The sequence below is a fragment of the Oncorhynchus clarkii genome, chromosome 23 (assembly GCF_045791955.1).
Source record: "Oncorhynchus clarkii lewisi isolate Uvic-CL-2024 chromosome 23, UVic_Ocla_1.0, whole genome shotgun sequence".
Classification (NCBI taxonomy): Eukaryota; Metazoa; Chordata; class Actinopteri; order Salmoniformes; family Salmonidae; genus Oncorhynchus; species Oncorhynchus clarkii.
This window is the reverse complement of record NC_092169.1, coordinates 13,940,617-13,964,745: the sequence shown is the minus strand read 5'-3', so window position 1 is coordinate 13,964,745 and position 24,129 is coordinate 13,940,617. Positions and strand designations below refer to the sequence as shown.

General features: G+C 39.6%; 1 protein-coding gene across 1 annotated transcript in view; it reads left to right on the top strand.

The window, feature by feature from the left end:
* LOC139381231 (VPS10 domain-containing receptor SorCS1-like) overlaps positions 1–24,129 on the top strand; it is a 95,007-nt gene that overhangs the window by 20,981 nt on the left and 49,897 nt on the right. Inside the window, exons 2-6 of the mRNA XM_071124694.1 lie at positions 9,664–9,731; positions 14,471–14,570; positions 16,139–16,297; positions 18,872–18,945; positions 23,558–23,622. Of these exons, the coding sequence (XP_070980795.1) occupies positions 9,664–9,731; positions 14,471–14,570; positions 16,139–16,297; positions 18,872–18,945; positions 23,558–23,622 (466 nt within the window). The remainder of the gene's footprint in view (positions 1–9,663; positions 9,732–14,470; positions 14,571–16,138; positions 16,298–18,871; positions 18,946–23,557; positions 23,623–24,129) is intronic.

Sequence of the window (24,129 nt, the reverse complement as noted above, 5' to 3'; positions counted from 1 at the left end):
GGATGGACGGATCGAGGGAAAGATGAACGGAGCAAAGTACAGAGCGATCTTTGATGAAAACCTGCTCCAGAGCTCTCAGGACGTCAGACTGGGGATAAGGTTCATCTTCCAACAGGACATACAGACAAGACAATGCAGGACTGGCTTTGGGACACGTCTCTGAATGTCCTTGAGTGACCCAGCCAGAACCTGGATTTTAACCTGATCAAATAACTCTGGAGGGACCTGCAAATAGCTGTGCAGTAACGCTACCCATTCAACCTGACAGAGCTTGAGAAACTCCCCAAATACATGTGCCAAGCTTGTAGCGTCATGTTCCAACGAAGTACTGAGTAAATGGTCTGAATACTTATGTAAATGTCATTTTGAAGTTTTTAATTTTTTATATATTTGCAAAAAAAATCTAAAAACCTGTTTTTGCTTTGTCATTATGGGGTATTGTGTGTAGATTGAAGAGAGAAAAAAAACGATTTAATCAATTTTAGAATAAAGCTGTAATGTATCAAAATGTGGAAAAATTCAAAGACTCGGAATACTTTCCAAATGCACTGTATCTCTGACTATCTCTGTATAGTGTCAATACAATATTGAGATATTCACGGTATCTTGATGCCAGAGCAATGAAACACAGTGCAATACAGTAAAATGTACTATTGAACTGTAAGAAAAACAATTCTACAGTATTGTACTGTAATTACAAGTGATTACAGCAAGCAGGCTGGCTGTAGGAATTTGTTTATTGATGAATAATAGGTGTTTTATATCACTTGCATTTCTAGAGGCCTAAACAAAGGCTTCCAAACTGTCTGTGATTACAAATACGCATGGTTAAATATTCACCCATTAAAATATTTTAAGAACTGCTATCACTCTGATATGTTCCCTATATACATTTGATTGTTGCGGAACTACTACCACTACCACATATCACTTCAATTGCACCCACTATATTTACATATATTCAGACATCCTTTTGTTCAAGATAAAACTCTCAGTTGTTAGTAGTGAAAGTCAGAACATACTAACATGGCTGGAGGAGGCATACATTTCAGTGATCTGGAGTATTCTGTTGTTGTCAAGCAATCCTACCTTTAAGCTCTCATGGTGTGGGATGCTTCGGAATCTTGACGGTTAGGAGAGTTGTGTGAGGACATTACTCATTTATCTTTGCAATAATCTACCGGGAAGTCACTTAATAATTCATGATCCAGTTGACATGTTATCCATAGGAGACCAAATAGCTCTGACTTCAAAAAACACTGTCTGTGTGAATAAAGAGATACAAATTGATGTGGTAGACAAAAGAAAGCCAATAATACAGGTTGAGGTTGTATGGTTGAGAGCTCTGAGCTTGTGTTTGTACCAACAGATAAAGGCTGAAACAGAAAGGTAAAGGTTGTGTAAAGAATGATAGTTTATGCATTTTATTCCGTTTGTATTCTTTTAAAAGGACGTCCATCCAGTAAAAGATGGGTAATTAGTCCGATTTTAACATATAGATGGATGATAAGTTGATAATATGAAAGCCTCTGCTTTCAAAATGCATAACTTTTGATGATAATATCATTATGAATCAACAGAAACATCTCTTTGAAAGTAAACACTGGCTCCGCTCGCAGTGAATATGTCACAATTCTTAGACTCTTTGTGTTAGACTGCACATTCTAGTTTGAATCTCATTAATTTGCCGTAATGTACTTAAAGTTTCTAAGAATGGGGTGTCTCTATTCCATTGCTAATAAGAACTTAAAAAGTATAACAATTCACATCTGTACAATAAGGGTTACCGTTAGGGAGCTGACTTGTTATTTTTCATCAGCGTCATTAGTGTTGTAGTAGTGGAAATAGATTGAGAAACTCTTAATAACCAAAAATGGTAATGTGTTAGTGCTTTTCCATGTATAGGTTAAAGATAGAAAACCACCATATATTATTGATATTCTGAGCAGTAACTTGGTAACAATTGATTTTATGGAATCATCTATCTATTTAATTGCAGCGGGTGAATATGTTGACAGTTTTATTGATGAGGTAACTTAATTCCTGAAGCTGATAAGGCTGGATCAGGGAGTCGCTGAGTCTGGGAATGAATCTTAATTTGTAGTCTGTCTAGCCTTTAAATGTCTCTTTCGGGGGCTCCTCATCCTTCACTAATAGGGTGCCCCCTCCACCCTCTATCCCACATTCCTCCATCCCTCTTAATACAGCGCCTTCATTCTACTGTAGTAATCTTCTCAAACTAAGCCCTTTAAAATCACTATAACACCTCTTTCATGCCTCAAGAATGATCAGATTCATACCAATGTATTCACACAGGATCTTTATAGCTACAGTTAGATAGCAAGTAAGTACCCAGCCCCAACCCCTTGTTTAACACAGAAAAATCTGCAAATTTAAGAATCACTGTATATTGATGCCTGGCACATTAAATATGTACAACATTAAGAGAGCTTCACCTTGCACTTTCAACACTCGCCTAACACTTTTCCAGCTGGCACTTGAGGATGCAAATTATTTGAGTCTTCCACTGGACCTTCTCCAAGTAAATAGATAAGGTAATGACCATCCAGAAGACAGGAAGTAATTGGCTCTACTTTCCAAACTGCTCTGGTTCATTTTATTGTGTATGACAATGTCCAGCAGATTGGGACTTTAGGAAGCTATAAAGGTCATGTAATTGGTAGACCATTCATCTCTACAATGGCTTGCGAAAGTATTCCCCCCCTTGGCATTTTTCCTATTTTGTTGCCTTTCAACCTGGAATTAAAAATAGATTTTTTGGGGGTTTGTATCATTTGATTTACACAACATACCTACCACTTTGCGAAGCAAAATAATTTTTATTTCGAAACAAATTAGACAAAGACAAAAAAACGAAAAACTTGAGCGTGCATAACTATCACCCCCAAAGTCAATACTTTATAGAGCCACCTTTTGCAGAAATTACAGCTGCAAGTATCTTGGGATCTGAAAAGCTTGGCACATCTAGCCACTGGGATATTTGCCCATTCTTCAAGGCCAAACTGCTCCAGCTCCTTCAAGTTGGATGGGTTCCGCTGGTGTACAGTAACCTTTAAGTCATACCACATATTCTCAATTGGATTGAGGTCTGGGCTTTGATTAGGCCATTCCAATAGATTTAAATGTTTCCCCTTAAATCATTTGAGTGTTGCTTTAGCAGTATGCTTAGGGTCATTGTCCTGCTGGAAGGTGAACCTCCATCCCAGTCTCTAATCTCTGGAAGACTGAAACAGGTTTCCCTCAAGAATTTCCCTGTATTTAGCGCCACCACCATGCTTCACTGTGGGGATGGTGTCTCGGGGTGATGAGAGGTGTTGGGTTTGCGCCAGACATAGTGTTTTCCTTGATGGCCAAAAATATCAATTTTAGTCTCATCTGACCAGAGTACCTTCTTCCATATGTTTGGGGAGTCTCCCACATGCCTTTTGGCGAACACCAAACATGCTTATTTTTTTCTTTAACCTCTCTGGGATATGTGGGACACTAGCATCCAAAAGCCAGAGAAAATGCATAGCGCCAAATTCAAATAAATTACTGTAGAAATCAAACTTTCATGAAATCACACATGTAAGATACCAAATTAAAGCTACACGTGTTGTGAATCCAGCCAACCTGTCAGATTACAAAAAGGATTTTCGGTGAAAGCAAACAATGCTATTATCTAAGGATAGCACCATAGTAAACAAAAGAGAAAACATTTCAACCCTACAGGCGTGACACAAAACACAGAAATAAAAATATATAAATCATGCCTTACCTTTGACGAGCTTCTTCTGTTGGCACTCCAATATGTCTCATAAACATCACAAATGGTCCTTTTGTTCGATTAATTCCGTCCATATATATCCAAAATGTCCATTTATTTGGCGCGTTTGATCCAGAAAACACAGGTTCCAACTTGACTACAAAATATCTCAGAAGTTACCTGTAAACTTTGCCAAAACATTTCAAACTACTTTTGTAATACAACTTTAGTTATTTTTTAAAGTAAATAATCAATAAAATTGAAGACGGGATGATCTGTGTTCAATACAGGAAGACAACAAACTGACGCTAGCTTTCTGGTTATGCGCCTCTATCAAACAGTACACATGAAGTGACCCTCAATCAAGATGGTCGTACTTCTTCATTACACAAAGGAATAACCTCAACCAATTTCTAAAGACTGGTGGCATCCAGTGGAAGCTGGAGGAACTGCAAGCAAGTCCTATAGAAAACTGGATTCCCAATTAAAATCCATTGAATAGAGAGTGACCTCAAAAAAATTATTCAGAATGGTTTGTCCTTGTGGTTTCGCCTGCTACATAAGTTATGTTTTACTCACAGACATGAGTCAAACCGTTTTAGAAACCTCAGAGTGTTTTCTATCCAAATCTACTAATAATCTGCTAATCTTATCTTCTGTGGATGAGTAGCAGGCAGTTGAATTTGGGCATGCTTTTTATCCAAAATTCCAAATACTGCCCCCTATCCTAGAGAAGTTAAGCAATGGCTTTTTTTTCTGGACACTCCTCCGTAAAGCCCAGCTCTGTGGAGTGTACGGTTTAAAATGGTCCAATGGACATATACAGTGCCTTGCGAAAGTATTTGGCCCCCTTGAACTTTGCGACCTTTTGCCACATTTCAGGCTTCAAACATAAAGATATAAAACTTTATTTTTTTGTGAAGAATCAACAACAAGTGGGACACAATCATGAAGTGGAACGACATTTATTGGATATTTCAAACTTTTTTAACAAATCAAAAACTGAAAAATTGGGCGTGCAAAATTATTCAGCCCCTTTACTTTCAGTGCAGCAAACTCTCTCCAGAAGTTCAGTGAGGATCTCTGAATGATCCAATGTTGACCTAAATGACTAATGATGATAAATACAATCCACCTGTGTGTAATCAAGTCTCTGTATAAATGCACCTGCACTGTGATAGTCTCAGAGGTCCGTTAAAAGTGCAGAGAGCATCATGAAGAACAAGGAACACACCAGGCAGGTCCGAGATACTGTTGTGAAGAAGTTTAAAGCCGGATTTGGATACAAAAAGATTTCCCAAGCTTTAAACATCCCAAGGAGCGCTGTGCAAGCGATAATATTGAAATGGAAGGAGTATCAGACCACTGCAAATCTACCAAGACCTGGCGTCCCTCTAAACTTTAAGCTCATACAAGGAGAAGACTGATCAGAGATGCAGCCAAGAGGCCCATGATCACTCTGGATGAACTGCAGAGATCTACAGCTGAGGTGGGAGACTCTGTCCATAGGACAACAATCAGTCGTATATTGCACAAATCTGGCCTTTATGGAAGAGTGGCAAGAAGAAAGCCATTTCTTAAAGATATCCATAAAAATTGTCGTTTAAAGTTTGCCCCAAGCCACCTGGGAGACACACCAAACATGTGGAAGAAGGTGCTCTGGTCAGATGAAACCAAAATTGAACTTTTTGGCAACAATGCAAAACGTTTTGTTTGGCGTAAAAGCAACACAGCTCATCACCCTGAACACACCATCCCCACAGTCATACATGGTGGTGGCAGCATCATGGTTTGGGCCTGCTTTTCTTCAGCAGGGACAGGGAAGATGGTTAAAATTGATGGGAAGATGGATGGAGCCAAATACAGGACCATTCTGGAAGAAAACCTGATGGAGTCTGCAAAAGACCTGAGACTGGGACGGAGATTTGTCTTCCAACAAGACAATGATCCAAAACATAAAGCAAAATCTACAATGGAATGGTTCAAAAATAAACATATCCAGGTGTTAGAATGGCCAAGTCAAAGTCCAGACCTGAATCCAATCGAGAATCTGTGGAAAGAACTGAAAACTGCTGTTCACAAATGCTCTCCATCCAACCTCACTGAGCTCGAGCTGTTTTGCAAGGAGGAATGGGAAAAAATGTCAGTCTCTCGATGTGCAAAACTGATAGAGACATACCCCAAGCAACTTACAGCTGTAATCGCAGCAAAAGGTGACGCTACAAAGTATTAACTTAAGGGGGCTGAATAATTTTGCACGCCCAATTTTTCAGTTTTTGATATGTTAAAAAAGTTTTAAATATCCAATAAATGTCGTTCCACTTCATGATTGTGTCCCACTTGTTGTTGATTCTTCACAAAAAAATACAGTTTTATATCTTTATGTTTGAAGCCTGAAATGTGGCAAAAGGTCGCAAAGTTCAAGGGGGCCAAATACTTTCGCAAGGCACTGTACACCCATCTCCACTCTGGAGCTTTGCAGCTCCTTCAGGGTTATCTTTGGTCTTTTTGTTGCCTCTCTGATTAATGCCCTCCTTGCCTGGTCTGTAAGTTTTGGTGGGCGGTCCTCTCTTGGCAGGTTTGTTGTGGTGCCATATTCTTCCCATTTTTTAATAATGGATTTAATGGCGCTCTGTGGAATGTTTAAATTTTCAGATATTTTTTTATAAACCAACCCTGATCTGTAATTCTCCACAACTTTGTCCCTGACCTGTTTGGAGAGCTCCTTCGTATTCATGGTGCCGCTTGCTTGGTAGTGCCCATTGCTTAGTGGTGTTTCGGACTCTGGGGCCTTTCAGAACAGGTGTAAATATACACTGAGATCACGAGGCAGATGATGTTACCCTTAGATTGCACATACAGTTGAAGTCGGAAGATAGCAAATACACTCAGTTTGGAGACATTAAAACTCATTTTTCAACCACTCCACAAATGTCTTGTTAACAAATTATAGTTTTGGCAAGTTGTTTAGGACATCTACTTTGTGCATGACACAAGTAATATTTCCAACAATTGTTTACTGACAGATTATTTCACTGTATCACAATTCCAGTGGGTCAGAAGTTTACATACACTAAGTTGACTGTGCCTTTAAACAGCTTGGAAAATTCCCGAAAATGATGTCATGGCTTTAGAAGCTTCTGATAGGCTAATTGAAATAATTTTAGTCAATTGGAGGTGTACTTGTGGATATATTTCAAGGCCTACCTTCAAACTCAGTGCCTCTTTACTTGACATCATGGGAAAATCAAAATAAATCAGCCAAGACCTCAGAAAAATAATTGTAGACCTCCACAAGTCTGGTTCATCCTTGGGAGCAATTTCCAAACGCCTGAAGGTACCACGTTCATCTGTACAAACAACAGTACGCAAGCATAAACACCATGGGACCATGCAACCATCATACCACTCAGGAAGGAGACTCGTTCGGTCTCCTAGAGATGAATGTACTTCGGTGCAAAAAGTGAAAATCAATCCCAGAACAACAGCAAAGGACCTTGTGAAGATGCTGGAGGAAACGGGTACAAAAGTATCTATATAAACAGTTAAACGAGTCCTATATCGACATAGCCCGAAAAGCAGCTCAGCAAGGAAGAAGCCACTGCTCCAAAACCGCCATAAGAAAGCCAGACTATGGTTTGCAACTGCACATGGGGACAAAGATTGTACTTTTTGGAGAAATGTTTGGCCATAATGACTATCCTCATTTGGAGGAAAAAGGGGGAGGCTTGCAAGCCAAAGAACACCATACCAACTGTGAAGCTTGGGGTGGCAGCATCATGTTGTGGGGGTGTTTTGCTGCAGGAGGGACTGGTGCATTTCACCAACAGATGGCATCATGAGGAAGGGAAATTATGTGGATATGTTGAAGCAACATCTCAAGACAAAAGTTAAAGCTGTCACAAATGGGTCTTCCAAATGGACAATGACCCCAAGCATACTTTCAAAGTTGTGGCAAAATGGCTTAAGGACAACAAAATCAAGGTATTGGAGTGGCCATGACAAGCCCTGACCTCAATCCTATAGACAATTTGGGGCAGAACTTAAAAAGTGTGTGCGAGCATAGAGGCCTACAAACATGACTCAGTTACACAAGCTCGGTCAAGAGGAACTGGCCAGAATTCACCCAACTTGTGGGAAGCTTGTGGAAGGCTACCCGAAACGTTTGACCCAAGTTAAACAATTTAAAGGCAATGCTAGCAAATACTAATTGAGTGTATGTGAACTTCTGACACTGGGAATGTGATGAAAGAAATTAAATCTGAAATAATTATCTTTTATTCTGATATTACACATTCTTAAAATAAAGTGGTGATTCTAACTGGCCTAAGACAGGGATTTTTTTGCTAGGATTAAATTTCAGGAATTGTGAAAAACTGAGTTTAATTGTATTTGTCTAAGGTGTATGTAAACTTCCGACTTCAAGTGTAGGTGGACTTTATTTAACTAACTATGTGACTGAAGGTTATTGGTTGCACCAGATCTTATTTAGGGGCTTCATAGCAAATGGAGTGAATACAGATGCACTCACCACTTTTCCGTTTTATATTTTTTAGAAACAAGTTCTTTATTTAATTTCACCTCACCAATTTCAACTTTTTTTTGTATGTCCATTACATGGAGTCCAAATAAAAATCTATTTAAGTTACAGGTTGTAATGCAACAGAACAGGAAATACGCCAAGGGGGATGAATACATTTGCAAGGCACTGTATTTCCCAATGTGTGGGTTTCTAGGTTACTGCTGTGTTAAAATACTCCGATTATTCCTCACCACACTTTGACCAACCACAATATATATATGTTACAATGAAGAGACACAACTAAAAGGCCAAATTCTAATCAAAATAAATGGGTACAACTGGAAAGACCAATGGTCCCAGGAGATAGGTGTTGTCTCCAAGGTGTAGAAGACCTCCACACTGGTTTATTATGCAGTAAACCATTGAGAGAGTTTTGTACTTAAATGGTCATTTTTCCACATTGTCTTCAAGTATTTAGAGCTGAGGGAATGGGAAAAATCAATCTGTAAAAATTGACTGTATGTACTATTAATGTAGTGATACAAAGACTTCAATTTAGGTTCTAACAAACACTGAGTAGGAAAGAAGTTTCTCCTTTCAAATTAAAACAGAAAATAGAGCTGTCCATAGAGCCATTCATTAAAACATGTAGAATAATTTACATGACACCTCACAATTTATTTGTCTACATACCTATTAAGTGTGAGCTTGTATAACCGCCATATAACAATGGTGTTCTTTACAATCTTCTGAAAAAAGATGATATTTACGAGGAGAGCCTTGCTGTACCTGGGATGCTTGTAATGGAAGAAACCCGCTGAGCCCTAAAAAAAAACCACAACCTGTCACATTGTGATCGGAGACAGGCGCAGGAATAAGTAATAGGGGTTTTTATTACTCCACCCAAAAATACAACATGTCATGAAAAAGGAACGAAGCTCAAAACAAACATGTATATAAGGTACACAGGGATGTAACCCAAACAAAAGAGTGAGGGTTAACCTTTAATAATTACATGGGATGTGACCCGAAACAACAACTGCACGTAGCATGAAAGCCGAAACAACAAAGCACAGGTACTCACAAGACCAACAGACAAGGACAATGGGGAACAGAGGGCACATATATACACATCCTAATCAGGGGGAATGGAAACCAGGTGTGCGTAATGAGACAAGACAGTCCGGGGTTGGTGGTGATGATCCAGTTCAGTGACACCTAGAAGGCCGGTGACGTAGACCTCCCGAGCTGGTGAATGGAGTGAGCCGAAGTACTGTGGGAATCCGTGACACAACCTTTACCTTTACACAGAAGATGCAACATTCTAATTTTCTAAAGATGCGTGCTGAGATGGGAACTGTGTTCTCTTTTGTAGGTGATTCTAATGCTGACTAAGTACTTTGACTTCAGCCTTGGCAGTGTCACAGAGAGCTCTCTATGGAGGTAAGGAGGGGTTAAATTCATCTCAGTTGATTTCTCTCTGGCTTTGGTGTTCATTTTTAGGGCCACAAGTCTTTCTTGAGCATGTGACCATGGGCCTGAGTGATTGCCTATCACATTGTTAGGAAAACTAATGGCACTTCTCATATTGAATGTTGGTTATATAGGTAACTGCCAAAATAAAGACAGACACGGTCTCTCTGTTTCTAGCTCCTAGCCAACTTTATTTTTTGTTATTTCTTACATTATTTGCCCAGAACGTCTCTTGTATTATTACTTACAGCTGAAAATAACTTTTGGATATTAAATCGGTGGTCACCCACCAGTATTTCGACCAGAAATTTGACTTCCCTGAAATGGATGCTGTATGTTTGAACTGCCCAAGGCAGCTCCATTCATCCCGGGGTCTGCACCAAAACGCTGACGAGTAAGAGGAAGAAGAAGTGGGGCCCTCGTCAGACTCAGACTCATGCATTACCATCCACCGGTTCCAAGTATATTACTCGCTAACGTTCAGTCCCTGGACATTAAAGTAGACGATCTCAGGGCGAGGATCTCCTTTCAGAGAGACATCAGGGACTGTAACATACTCTGTTTTACGGAATCATAGCTCTCTCCGGATATATTGTCCCCATCCATTCAGTCAGTTGGGTTCTCCGTCCATCATGCAGACAGGAAGAAAGAACTTTCAGGGAAAAATATTGGTGGAGGAGTATGTTTTATGATTTACAACTTGTGTAAACATACAGGAACTAAAGTCCTTTTGGTCTCCCGATCTGGAATGCCTCACCATCAAATTACTGCATAAACTCCCGAGATAACTTTCTTCATCATCACTGCCGTGTATGTTCTCCCCTAAGCCGACACGGCAATGGCTTTCAGGGAACTACACTGGACTTTGTGCAAACTGGAAACCACATATTCTGAGGCAACATTTATTGTAGCTAGGGACTTTAATAACGGAGATCTGAGGAAAATTCTATCAACACATCTTCTGTGGTACTCGTGCATCCAACACTCTGGATCGTTGCCACTCTCCCTTCTGGGGTGGCTACAAGGCCCTCCCCTGCCCTCTCTCCGGCAAATAAGATCACACCTCCATTCTGATCCTCCCCATCTATAGGCAGAAACCTAAGCAGGAATCACCCATGGTAAGGACTGTCAATTGTTGGTCTGAACTATCATAATCTACGCTTCAAGATTGTTTTGACAATGCGGACTGGGAAATGTTCTGGTTTGCCTCTGAGAATAGTATCTACGTATACACTGACTCAGAGACTGGGTTCATCAGGAAATACATAGAGGATGTTGTTCCCACTGTGATCCCACAGTGATAATCCAAACCAAAACCCAAGGATAGATGGCAGCATTTGCACGAAACTAAGAGTGCAAACCACTGCATCTAACCACATCAAAGTGACTGGGAACATGGACGTACATAAGCAGACCAGCTATGACCTCCGTGAGGCAATCAAAGAGGCAAAACGACAGTACAAGGACAAAGTGGAGTCGCAATTCAATGGCTTAGACACAAGACGTATGTGGCAGGTGACTCCAGGCAATCAATGATTATAAAGGGAAAGCCAGTAAAGTCGCAGACATTGACACCTCATTGCCTGCTTCAAAGAAAACAGCACCGAGCTGCCGCTGTGGGCCACCGCAGCTCACGAGGACTGTTAGCTCTCATTCTCCTTGTCTGAAGTGTTAACCCTCGCAAGGCTGCCAGTCCAGGAGGTATCCTAAGCTGCATCCACAGAGCATGTGCAGACCAGCTGGCTGGAGTGTTTACAGACATATTCAATCTCTCCCTATCCCAGTATATTGTCCCCACTTGCTTCAAGATGGCCACCATCTGAAATAGTCCCTCCATGCCGACAGCGAGGTGAAAGCGCAACAGCACCTCTTCAACCTCATTGGGCTGAAGAAATTTTACTTGGCCCTTAATAAGACCCTCACTAACTTTTACGGATGCACCATAGAGAGCATTCTGTCGGGCTGGCAAATGCAACGTTTGCAACCAAAGGGCTCTCCATAGGGTGATGCATTCAGCCAAACGCATCACCGGGGGCACACTGCCTGCCCTTCAGTACATTTACAGCACCTGGTGTCACAGGAAGGCCAAGAAGATCATAAAGGACCTCAGCCACCTGAGCCACGGCCTATTCACCTCGCTAACATCTAAAAGATGAAGACAGTACAGGTGCACCAAAGCTGGGACCGAGAGATTGTGAAACAGCTTCTATCTCCAGACCGTCAGGCTGCTTAACAGTCATCACTAGCCGGTCCCCGCCCGGTACTCTGCCCTAAACCTTAGACACTGTCACTAGCTGGCTACCCTCCGCTACTCTACCCTGTTCCTTAGAGACTGCTGCTCTATAGAGTAATTTAACACTGGTCACTTCAGAAATGTGTACATACAGTTTTACCCACTTTATATGTACACTATTTATACAAAATAACTGTATATTGTTTTACTTTTTGGATTATTTGTGTATTGTTTTGTATTGCTAGATATTACTGTCCTGATAGAAAACAAAAGCATTTCACTGCGATAACATCTGCAAATGGATGTACGCAACCAATAAACTAGATTTTTATAAGAGACTAGGAAGCAGAGAGCTAAGAAACAGAGACTGTACAGGTGGAATGTTGTGTTCAAATATTGCAAACTAGTACAGTATTGTATGTTACTGAATGTAGCATATTACACTTGAAGTATTTCTGACAACCAGAAAATGCACATTAGAAATGTGAAATATACAGTGAGGGAAAAAAGTATTTGATCCCCTGCTGATTTTGTACGTTTGCCCACTGATAAAGAAATGATCAGTCTATAATTTTAATGGTAGGTTTATTTGAACAGTGAGAAACAGAATAACAACAAAAATGTTATAAATTGATTTGCATTTTAATGAGGGAAATAAGTATTTGACCCCTCTGCAAAACATGACTTAGTACTTGGTGGCAAAACCCTTCGCAATCACAGAGGTCAGACGTTTCTTGTAGTTGGCCACCAGGTTTGCACACATCTCAGGAGGGATTTTGTCCCACTCTTTGCAGATCTTCTCCAAGTCATTAAGGTTTCGAGGCTGACGTTTGGCAACACGAACCTTCAGCTCCCTCCACAGATTTTCTATGGGATTAAGGTATGGAGACTGGCTAGGCCACTCCAGGACCTTAATGTGCTTCTTCTTGAGCCACTCCTTTGTTGCCCTGGCCATGTGTTTTGGGTCATTGTCATGCTGGAATACCCATCCACGACCCATTTTCAATGCCATGGCTGAGGGAAGGAGGTTATCACCCAAGATTTGACGGTACATGGCCCCTTCCATCGTCCCTTTAATGCGGTGAAGTTGTCCTTTCCCCTTAGCAGAAAAACACCCCCAAAGCATACTTTCCACCTCCATGTATGATGGTGGGGATGGTGTTCTTGGGGTCATAGGCATCATTCCTCCTCCCCGAAACACGGCTAGTTGAGTTGATGCCAAAGAGCTCCATTTTGGTCTCATCTGACCACAACACTTTCACCCAGTTGTCCTCTGAATCATTCAGAAGTTCATTGGCAAACTTCAGACGGGCATGTATGTGTGCTTTCTTGAGCAGGGGGACCTTGCGGGCGCTGCAGGATTTCAGTCCTTCACGGCATAGTGTGTTACCAATTGTTTTCTTGGTGACTATGGTCCCAGCTGCCTTGAGATCATTGACAAGATCCTCCCGTGTAGTTCTGGGCTGATTCCTCACCGTTCTCATGATCATTGCAATTCCACGAGGTGAGATCTTGCATGGAGCCCCAGGCAGAGGGAGATTGACAGTTATTTTGTGTTTCTTCCATTTGCGAATAATTGCACCAACTGTTGTCACCTTCTCTGCTTGGCGATGGTCTTGTAGCCCATTCCAGCCTTGTGTAGGTCTACAATCTTGTCCCTGACATCCTTGGAAAGCTCTTTGGTCTTGGCCATGGTGGAGAGTTTGGAATCTGATTGATTGATTGATCGCTTCGGTGGACAGGTGTCTTTTATACAGTTAACAAACTGAGATTAGGAGCACTCCCTTTAAGAGTGCGCTCCTAATCTCAGCTCGTTACCTGTATAAAAGACACATGGGAGCCAGAAATCTTTCTGATTGAGAGGAGGTCAAATACTTACTTCCCTCATTAAAATGCAAATCAATTTATAACATTTTTGACATGCGTTTTCTGGATTTTTTGTTGTTGTTATTCTGTCTATCACTGTTCAAATAAATCTACCATTAAAATTATAGACTGATCATTTCTTTATCAGTGGGGAAACGTACAAAATCAGCAGGGGATCAAATACTTTTTTCCCTCACTGTAGATGCTTCTGTAAATGGTTTATGACTCCATACATCTAATTTTTCTAATATGATTATGTAACTGTATCCAACTCCACCACAGTTGTTATCAAACTAGTTTTTTATGATAGTACTGAGATACAGGGTTGGTATTTATAATGGTCATTATGGTGTCAACATTTTAGGAGACTTGAATACTGAATGTTTTACTTTTACGACAAATCATATAATTCTCTTGCATATATCCATGTTTATTCTGATAATGAAACAGTTCTCTATTCAACTGGCAAATTGTGTTGTATTATTTCCTGTTTTAATTTTCTGCTTGCCCGCAAAGCCATAGGTATTATCATTGATATTGCTCCTTGCTCTCATTCTCACCATTAACAGCAGAACAACACATTTTTGTTAATCCCATAATTGAATTCTAGGTCAATAGACTATGGAACCACATATGAGAAACTTAATGAAAAGGTGGGACCAAAAACATTACTAAGCTACTTGTACGTGAGTCCGAATAACAAACGAAAGGTATGTCCACGTACATGTATCTGCTCTTACCATGTACCATACCATTACCATATCTGTTTGCTGTCCTTAACCCTTACAAAAAAACACATGTCAAATTTGCTGTTTCGTATGTGAAAGCATATTTTCAAATAGCATACTTAATGTAAATCCGGGACACTCAAATCAGATTCATATGTTACATACTGTTACATACTGTATGGTAAGGTTACATAAGGTTACGTCAGGCAAAAAACTAAAGTATGGTGGTTGGTCAGGGTGGATGGGTAGGCGTATAACGCGAATGTCTAACAACACAATCTGTTCCAATCTCATCACTGACAGCTTTAGCATTTTAGGTCATTAGCAACTTTGAAACTACTTAATACTTTTTAGCTACTTTGCAAATACTTAGCATGTTAGCTACCCTTTCCCCTATCCTTAACCCTTTAACCTAACCCTAACCTTAATCCCTAACCCTAAACCCTAGCCTGGCTAACGTTAGCCACCTAGCTAACAGCATTGGAATTCATAACATATCATATGTTTTGCAATTTTGTAACATATTAAATGAATTGTAATTCGTAACATATGATAAAAAATGGATGATGGACATCCAGAAATTAATACATAGCACACGGCCATGACGGCTTACGGCCATGACCAGAAGGTAAAGAGAATCCGGTCAATTATAACAGAGGAGTGAGGAGGGGGGAGAAAACACACACAACTTGATTGAGGTAAGGGTCTTGTTAATTCCAGTGAGTCTATTGACCTTATTGGCTTTAACAAGATGTTTACTTCAACCGTAGCTGTGTGCTCCACACTTCAGCATCATTGTCATGCTATTTTGAGTGTCCCTGATTTACATTTACTATGTTACATCTACCTCTGAGTCCAGGTGTACATTTCACATGTGACACTACCTGTATTAAATTAAGAGTTCACATGTTAACACAACTTTTTCACGTGAGAAAAAAAAAACATGTTTTCACCTTACGTGAATTGCAGTTGCACATTTTAAATTTGCGGTTTCACAAGTTGAATTGCAAGTACATGTGAAAATCGATCACATGTGAATACCAAATTTGCAGTTTCACATGTAGGAAAACTACACATGTGAAAATCTAACTTTCACATGTGAAATTGAAAAATCCAAATGTATAATAAATATCACGTGAAATATTGGTTAACCACATGTATCTGAGTCATGTGAAACTTCACGTGTCTGAAAACCACGTGTCTGTTTTTCCCACATTACATTTTTCACGTGATTTATTCACGTGTAAAATGTATGTGAAATGTCACACACGTCCAAAAACCATACGTGTCTTACCAGTCAAAATTTCACGTAGCATTACATTTTTCAAGTGATTTGTTCACACATGTCCGAAAACCATACGTGTTCTTTTGCATGTATTCTATTCACGTGATTTTTTTCATGTGTTTCTTTTTAAAGGGAAAACTCATAACTATAGTATAATTAGCAAGTTTAATCATTACGGACTTGAAGGGATAAGGATAATTATTGCTAAATGTTGTGATTTATAAATCTCTCCTTTCGTCTCCTGACCCGTCCTCTATCATCTCAGATCATGTTACTGACTGACCCAGAGGTGGAGAGCAGCCTGCTCATTAGTCTTGATGAGGGCGCATCCTATCAGAGGTACCACTTAGCCTTCGACATCCTCAGCCTCCTCTTCCACCCCGAGCAGGAGGACTGGATCCTGGCTTACGGCCATGACCAGAAGGTAAAGAGAATCCGGTCAATTATAACAGAGGAGTGAGGAGGGGGGAGAAAACACACACAACTTGATTGAGGTAAGGGTCTTGTTAATTCCAGTGAGTCTATTGACCTTATTGGCTTTAACAAGATGTTTACTTCAACCGTAGCTGTGTGCTCCACACTTCTGCCTGTTCTTTTATTAGCATCATTGTCTTCCAGTGGGGAAAGCACCTCCCATCTCTTAGTAGCCGACACATCAATGTGCTCTGTTCAGAGTAGTCGACTTAGTTAATGTCCCAAACAGGAGACTGAGACCACGCTTATTGTTCTCAAGGAGAACCCAACTGTTTGTTTAACTCAACATAACAGAGATCAAACTCTCCCCTCCCATCCTGCTACTGAAAGACTTGATTATGAGAGAGAGTGCAGTAAAAGGCTGAAAAGTAAGATAAATGGTGAGGGGGAGAGATGAGATGCTTTATTGAGAGCCATCAATATGGTCGACGTGAAGAAGCTGGGGAGAAGTTATCCCTGAGTTTACTCCATATCTTTATGTTAATATAAATGTGTGATTGTTTTCCTCTCTGTATGGTTTCCTTCTTCTGTTTCTGCTTTTATATTAATTAATTGATTTGCTGTCTTTTACTGTGCAATAGTATTGTACACAACAAATGTATTGTACAACAGTTCCCTATGTGTGATGTGCTCTAAGATGAAGTAAAACAGCCCTAATCTGCTGAAAGAGGGAGGTCACTAGCATAATACAAAGGGAATTTATCCTGTCTAGGACAAACGTTCAGCTAACGGAATCCCCCCCCAACATTCATTCATTTTAACTTTCACACATTAACAAGTCCAATACAGCAAATGAAAGATAAACATCTTGTTAATCTACCCATCGTGTCCGATTTTTAAAATGTTTTACAGCGAAAACACAACATATATTTATGTTAGATCACCACCAAATCCCCCAAAACACACAGCCATTTTTCCCAGCCTAAGATAGTCACAAAAGCAGAATTAGAGATAAAATTAATCACTAACCTTTGATAATCTTCATCAGATGACACTCATAGGACATCATGTTACACAATGCAGTTATGTTTTGTTCGATAATATGCATATTTATATCCACAAATCTCGGTTTACATTGGTACCATGTTCAGAAATGCCTCCAAAATATCCGGAGTAATTACAGAGAGAAACGTCATAGAAATACAGAAATACTAATCATAAACATTGACGAAAGATAAATGTTTTACATAAAATTAAAGATACACTGGTTCTTAATGCAACCGCTGTGTCAGATTTTTTTTCAACTCTACGAAAAAAGCATACCATGCAATAATCTGAGACGGCGCTCAGAGGTACACAACATTTCTCCGCCATGTTGGAGTCAACAGAAATACGAAATTACATCATAAATATACCCTTACCTTTGATGATCTTTCATCAGAATGCAGTGCAATGAATCCTAGTTCCGCAATAAATCGTTGTTTTGTTTGATAATGTCCATTACTAGTGTCCAATTAGCTACTTTTGCTAGCATGTTTAGCTCACATGTCCAAAAGCTGGCACCGGTCCAGGCGAACTCGGACGAAAACTTCAAAAAGTTATATTCCAGGTCGAATAAACTGGTTAAAATAAGTAGAGAATCAATCTTCAGGATGTTATTATCATATATATCCAATAACGTTCCAACCAGAGCATTCGTTTTTGTCTACAGAGTAATGGAACGCAAGGCGATATAATAAGTAACCAGGAACTGGCAATCTGCCAGAGCAGTGACTCAAATAGCTGCCATCCGGTCCCACGTTACACTAGAGGCTTCATTCCACGTTCTACTGACTGTTGACATCTAGTGGAAGGCGTAGGAAGTGCGAACAGATCCATATCTTATTTGGATGTGAAAAGGCGATGAGTTGAAAATCAACCTGCCCCAGAATTTCCACTTCCTGTTTGAAAATTTGCCTGCCTTATGAATTCTGTTATACTCACAGACATAATTCAAACAGTTTTAGAAACTTCTATCCAATAGTAATAATAATATGCATATATTAGCATCTGGGACAGAGTAGGAGGCAGTTCACTATGGGCACACTATAGGCACACAATTCATCCAAAGTGGAAATGCTGCCCCTATCCCTATACTGATGGTTAAGTGTGTTATTTTATAATGTCAAATAGGGACAAATCCTATGGCCATAGACAGGTACCACTGGGAGCCAAAACGAGCATGTCATAAAAAAATCTGTCTCTCGCTGTCTCTCTCAAATAGTCACAAGGCATTAAATCATGAACTCTACTTAAAATATAAAGTACTATTTTCAAGCCTGCTTTAAAGATTCAGCTGTACAGCACTCATAACAAAAACAATCAAAGTGTTCTGAAGTGCAGTGCAAAAAGTGAAAAAACAAAGCAATATAATTGAAATGTTGAATGACCCTCCATGAGACGTAGATGACAGTCCCTACAATGGAGGGTGAGAATTCTCCAGGTCTAATGTTTCCTTCGTTTTAACTCTTAGTTTTAACTCTGGAATAAAATGTTATTCTTTCTCTTCTGATTTTTTTAACTATAGGATGTTCTTTTCTTGCAGCTGTACGTCTCTGTTGAATTTGGAAGAAGATGGCAGCTCGTGCATGAGAGTGTAGTCCCCAACAGATTTTACTGGTGAGAGTAAAAATATCTTTCTATCATCATTGGACACATACTTTAAGTCTCTGTAATACAATATTCATAGAAAACAAAGTACCACTCTTTCCTCTACTGACAGCATTTTGAACTGATAGCCCATCAGAATTGACACAATAAATTTAATCTCAAGAAGTACCTGCTAGTACCGGAGTTGAACTCAATAGATGGCATATACAGTGGCTTGTGAAAATATTCACCCCCCTTGGCATTTTTCCTATTTTGTTGCCTTACAACCTGGCATTTAAATTGTTTTTTTTTTTTGGGGGGGGGGGGGTTGTATCATTTGATTTACACAACATGCCTACCACTTTGAAGATGCAAAATATGTTTAATTGTGAAACAAACAAGAAATAAGACAAAACATGTTTAACATGAGCATGCATAACTATTCATTCACCCCCCCCCCCCCCCCCCCCCCAAGTCAATACTTTGTCACCTTTTGCAGCAATTACAGCTGCAAGTCTCTTGGGGTATGGCTCTATAAGCTTGGCACATCTAGCCACAGGGATTTTTGCCCAGTCTTCAAGGCAAAACTGCTCCAGCTCCTTCACGTTAGATGGGTTCCGCTGGTGTACAGCGATATTTAAGTCATACCACAGATTTTCAATTGGATTGAGTTTACATACACTCAATTAGTATTTGGTAGCATTGCCTTTAAATTGTTTAACTTGGGTCAAACGTTTCAGGTAGCCGTCTACAAGCTTCCCACAATAAGTTGGGTGAATTTCGACCCATTCCTCCTTACAGAGCTGGTGTAACTGAGTCAGGTTTGTAGGCCTCCTTGCTCACACACGCTTTTTCAGTTCTGCCCCAAATTGTCTATAGGATTGAGGTCAGACCTTGGGATGGCCACTCCAATACCTTGACTTTGTTGTCCTTACACCATTTTGCCACAACTTTGGAAGTATGCTTGGGGTCATTGTCCATTTGGAAGACCCATTTGCGACCAAGCTTTATCTTCCTGACTGATGTCTTGAGATTTTGCATCAATAAATCCACATAATTTCAGTCCTCATGAAGCCATCTATTTTGTGAAGTGCACCAGTCGCTCTTGCAGCTAAGCACCCCCACAACATGATGCTGCCGTCCCCATGCTTCACGGTTGGGATGGTGTTCTTCAGCTTGCAAGCCTCCCCCTTTTCCTCAAAATGAGGATAGTCATTATGGCCAAACAGTTCTATTTTTGTTTCATCAGACCGGTGGACATTTCTCCAAAAAGTATTATCTTTGTCCCCATGTGCAGTTGCAAACTGTAGTCTGGCTTTTTTGTGGCGGGTTTGGAGCAGTGGCTTCTTCCTTGCTTAGCGGCCTTTCAGGTTATGTCGTTAAAGGACTCGTTTTACTGTGGATATAGATACTTTTGTACCTGTTTCCTACAGCATCTTCACAAGGTCATTTGCTGTTGTTCTGGGATTGATTTGCACTTTTCGCACCAAAGTACGTTCTTCTCTAGGAAACAGAACGTGTCTACTTCCTGAGCGTTATGACGGCTGCGTGATCCAAGGGTGTTCATACTTGCGTACTGTTGTTTGTACAGATGAACGTGATACCTTCGTGATACCTTCGATACCTTTGGGTGTTTGAAAATTACTGGATGAACCAGACTTGTGGAGGTCTACAATTTTTTTCTGGGGTCTTGGCTGATTTCTTTTTATTTTCCCATGATGTCAAGCAAAGAGGCACTGAGTTTGAAGGTAGGCCTTGAAATACATCCACAGGAACACCTCCAATTATCTCAAATGATGTCAATTAACCTATCAGAAGCTTCTAAAGCCATGACTTCATTTTCTGGTGAAAAAAAATTCAGTCAACTTAGTGTATGTGACCTTCTGACCCACTGGAATTGTGATACAGTGATACAGTGATACAGTGAATTATAAGTGAAATAATCTGTCTGTAAACAATTGTTGGACAAATGACTTGTTCCATGCACAAAGTAGATGTCCTAACCGACTTGCCAGAACTGTAGTTTGTTAAAAATAAGTTTGGGGATTGGTTGAAAAACACATTTTAATGACTCCAACCTAAGTGTATGCAAACTTCCGACTTCAAATCTATATATGCTGAAATCATGTGACAATTGGATTGCACACAGGTGGACTTTATTTAACTAATTATGTGACATCTTAAGGTAATTGGTTGCACCAGATCTTATTTATTGTCTTCATAGCAATGGGGGTGAATACATATGCACGCACCAATTTTATGACATTTTTTTAATTCTTTTGAATTTTTTGAAACACATAATTTTTTTCATTTCAGTTCACCAATTTGGACCGTTTTGTGTATGTCCATTACATGAAATCCAAATAAAAATCTATTTAAATTACAGGTTATAATGCAATAAAATAGGAAAAATTCCATCGGGGATGAATACTTTTGCAAGGCACTGTAGTAGATACAAGTATGGTCCTGATGAACACATTAATAGATATTTGTACACTATTTTTTCAAGTTCCAACTGTTGTGCTTAAGAAATAATGTATTTAGTAATGGTCTCTAATCTACACTATTTGCAAGACATATAGCAACTTAATGCAGTAGTGCCTGTTGTCAGATAATTATAATATTAATGTGTTTTTGCTAAACATAATATTTTTTATTTTACAAGGAAGCAAGGGAGATTAATACTTTTTGGGTGATCAGGTAGCTTTTAATGTTTTGATAAATAACACAATTTGGACAACATCATCTCTTAAAGTGGATAACTCAATTAGAATACCTTAATTCGTTCATATTTCACATGTACTAATATTGGGACTAAAATTAGACAAACGTATTTCGCAAACTTTGTCACTTGCGAACAAATGATGATGAATTTCTTTTTAGCCCAAAACAGGAGCAACAGAAAGATGCAGTGGAAGCAATGTACCATCAAGTTAAAGCCATTATTGGCCTCTTGTTCTAAACAGTTGATATATTTGCCCTAAGATTTCCTGGTGGAGATGATACAACAGTAGAGCTGGATACAAAATTGAGTAATACATTAGTTTCTTAATTAGTCATATGATGAATTCATTCTAGTTTACAATTACTTATCAACCTGTGGTAACATTGGTAACATATTTACAGTATGTGTGTGTTGTGAATGGAGGTACAGTATATTTACAGGTTGTGCGTATAGACGGGTTGGTTGTTCAGCAACAATACCTTCTGTAGACGTGCTCAACTAGGGGGCAAAACAGTGTTGGCTTAGATTGTTGACATATTTAGTCTCCAAATGTTTGTTGAAAACGTAAATACATTTGCACAATGAGCACTTGTTGTCTCTCAAGTACATTGTTACAGTTGTTGGTTAGCTAGCTAGCAAATTTGATCCATGTTAGCATTGAAAGCAATTCACTCAAAACAAGACATTGTATCAAGAACATGATCAAACTAGCTGAAACGAGCCACATACAATTCCCCACATGGCATCTTTTAATATTGTTGCTAGCTATCTGACCGTTCAGAATCATAACAAAGCATGGCTTCTATAGACGGGAATATTACATTCAGGTAGGGCATGCATATTTCGTCAAGGACAAAATACAGGTAATATTTTCAGTTAATATACACGTAAAATATTTTGCTGCTTCACATACTGCAGTTTATGCTACAATAGCCTCAACTTGGCAGAGTTACACCATCAACCTGATAACGAGCAGCATAGCTCACACAATGCAGGCATGTAGTCCATACATTCCGGAGTGATAGAAGAACATAGAAGCAGCCTATCTAAGAACATGCGGCTGCTGTTCTCCAATAGAAGATGATGAAGTATTTGACAGAAAGACCATTAGAAAAAGATGGAGCAGAAAGACAATTACGGAGTGCTGAGGGAAGCAAGATGGGCCCTTTTTTTATTATGTCTCAGACACTGACACACTATGGAATGTGAGGAGAAACCCATCTTCTTCCACACTTGTCACTCCACACTTAACCGCTGCTTCCCAGTCGTGGCTCTTTTGAAAGAGCATGAAATGGCTCTGAAGTACCTTCCCCTTGAATTACCACACAGGCCCAGTGATTGATGTGGTCATGTTTGTGGGAAATGTTTGTTGTCATTGTTATATTTTCAAAGAGAAAGGGATCAACATTTCATGCAGCTAGGTTCCCTATTATAATTGAATTTAATCAAAATGGAAATCACAAACATTGTTTTCCTTCAAATGTTTTCCAACATGACTTTGTCCTCTCTAGAAAGCTGATGTTTTAATAGCGCAATTGAACAAAGGGGTTGACATTTGTAAATTAGTATCTCTGGTCACTCACTTGTTTTAGGACTTTTATGACAGGATCCTTTTGGAATAGATGAGAACAAACAGAATGATTATTCATGTTTCCCATACAGTTTGACCTCAGCGTGCCTTTCTTCATCTTGTTAAACAGATGATTTAATGAATCACAAGGCACACCTACAGCATACTCTTCAATTAAGATATCATATCTGGATCATGAGATAAATTCAAACATCATTGACAGAAATGTTCAAATCATGAATTAACTGATACTACTACAAATCCACAAATACTTACCATATGATGCACATATCATAATTGGATAGATGTTTTGCTATGTTCCTCAGTTGCCTCTCCTGTCCCCACAGGTCAAAACTGGGTTTGGACCAAGAGCCAGGAATGATTCACTTGGAGACCAGTGTTTCTGATAGACGTGAGTCATCATCACATCTAGGACATCTTATTTGAGGACTTTATTATAGGGATTCTTGGGCTTATTTTCACACACAAGTGACATTTTCTATCTGCTAAACAGCCTTTACAGCAGGGTTCCCCAACTGCCAGCCAACGGGGCAGACTTGCAGTCTACAAATTATTTGTTATTTTATTCCAGCCCCCGACTATCCGCTCAAGAAAGAAAACTGCCTGAGGCTTAATCTAGTTGATGATCCCTGCTTTACAGGGTGCTTCCCACAGTTGTGACAAGTTGGCTGGATGTCCTTTGGGTGGTGTACCATTCTTGATTAACACGGGAAACTGTTGAGCATGGAAAACTCAGCAGTGTTGCAGTTCTTGACACTTTGTCTTGCCTATTCACCCTCTGAATGGCACACATAAACAATCCATGTCTCAACTGTCTCAAGACTTAACCTGTCTCCTCCCCCTCATCTACACTGATTGAAGTAGATTGAACAAGTGACATCAATAAGGGATAATTGCT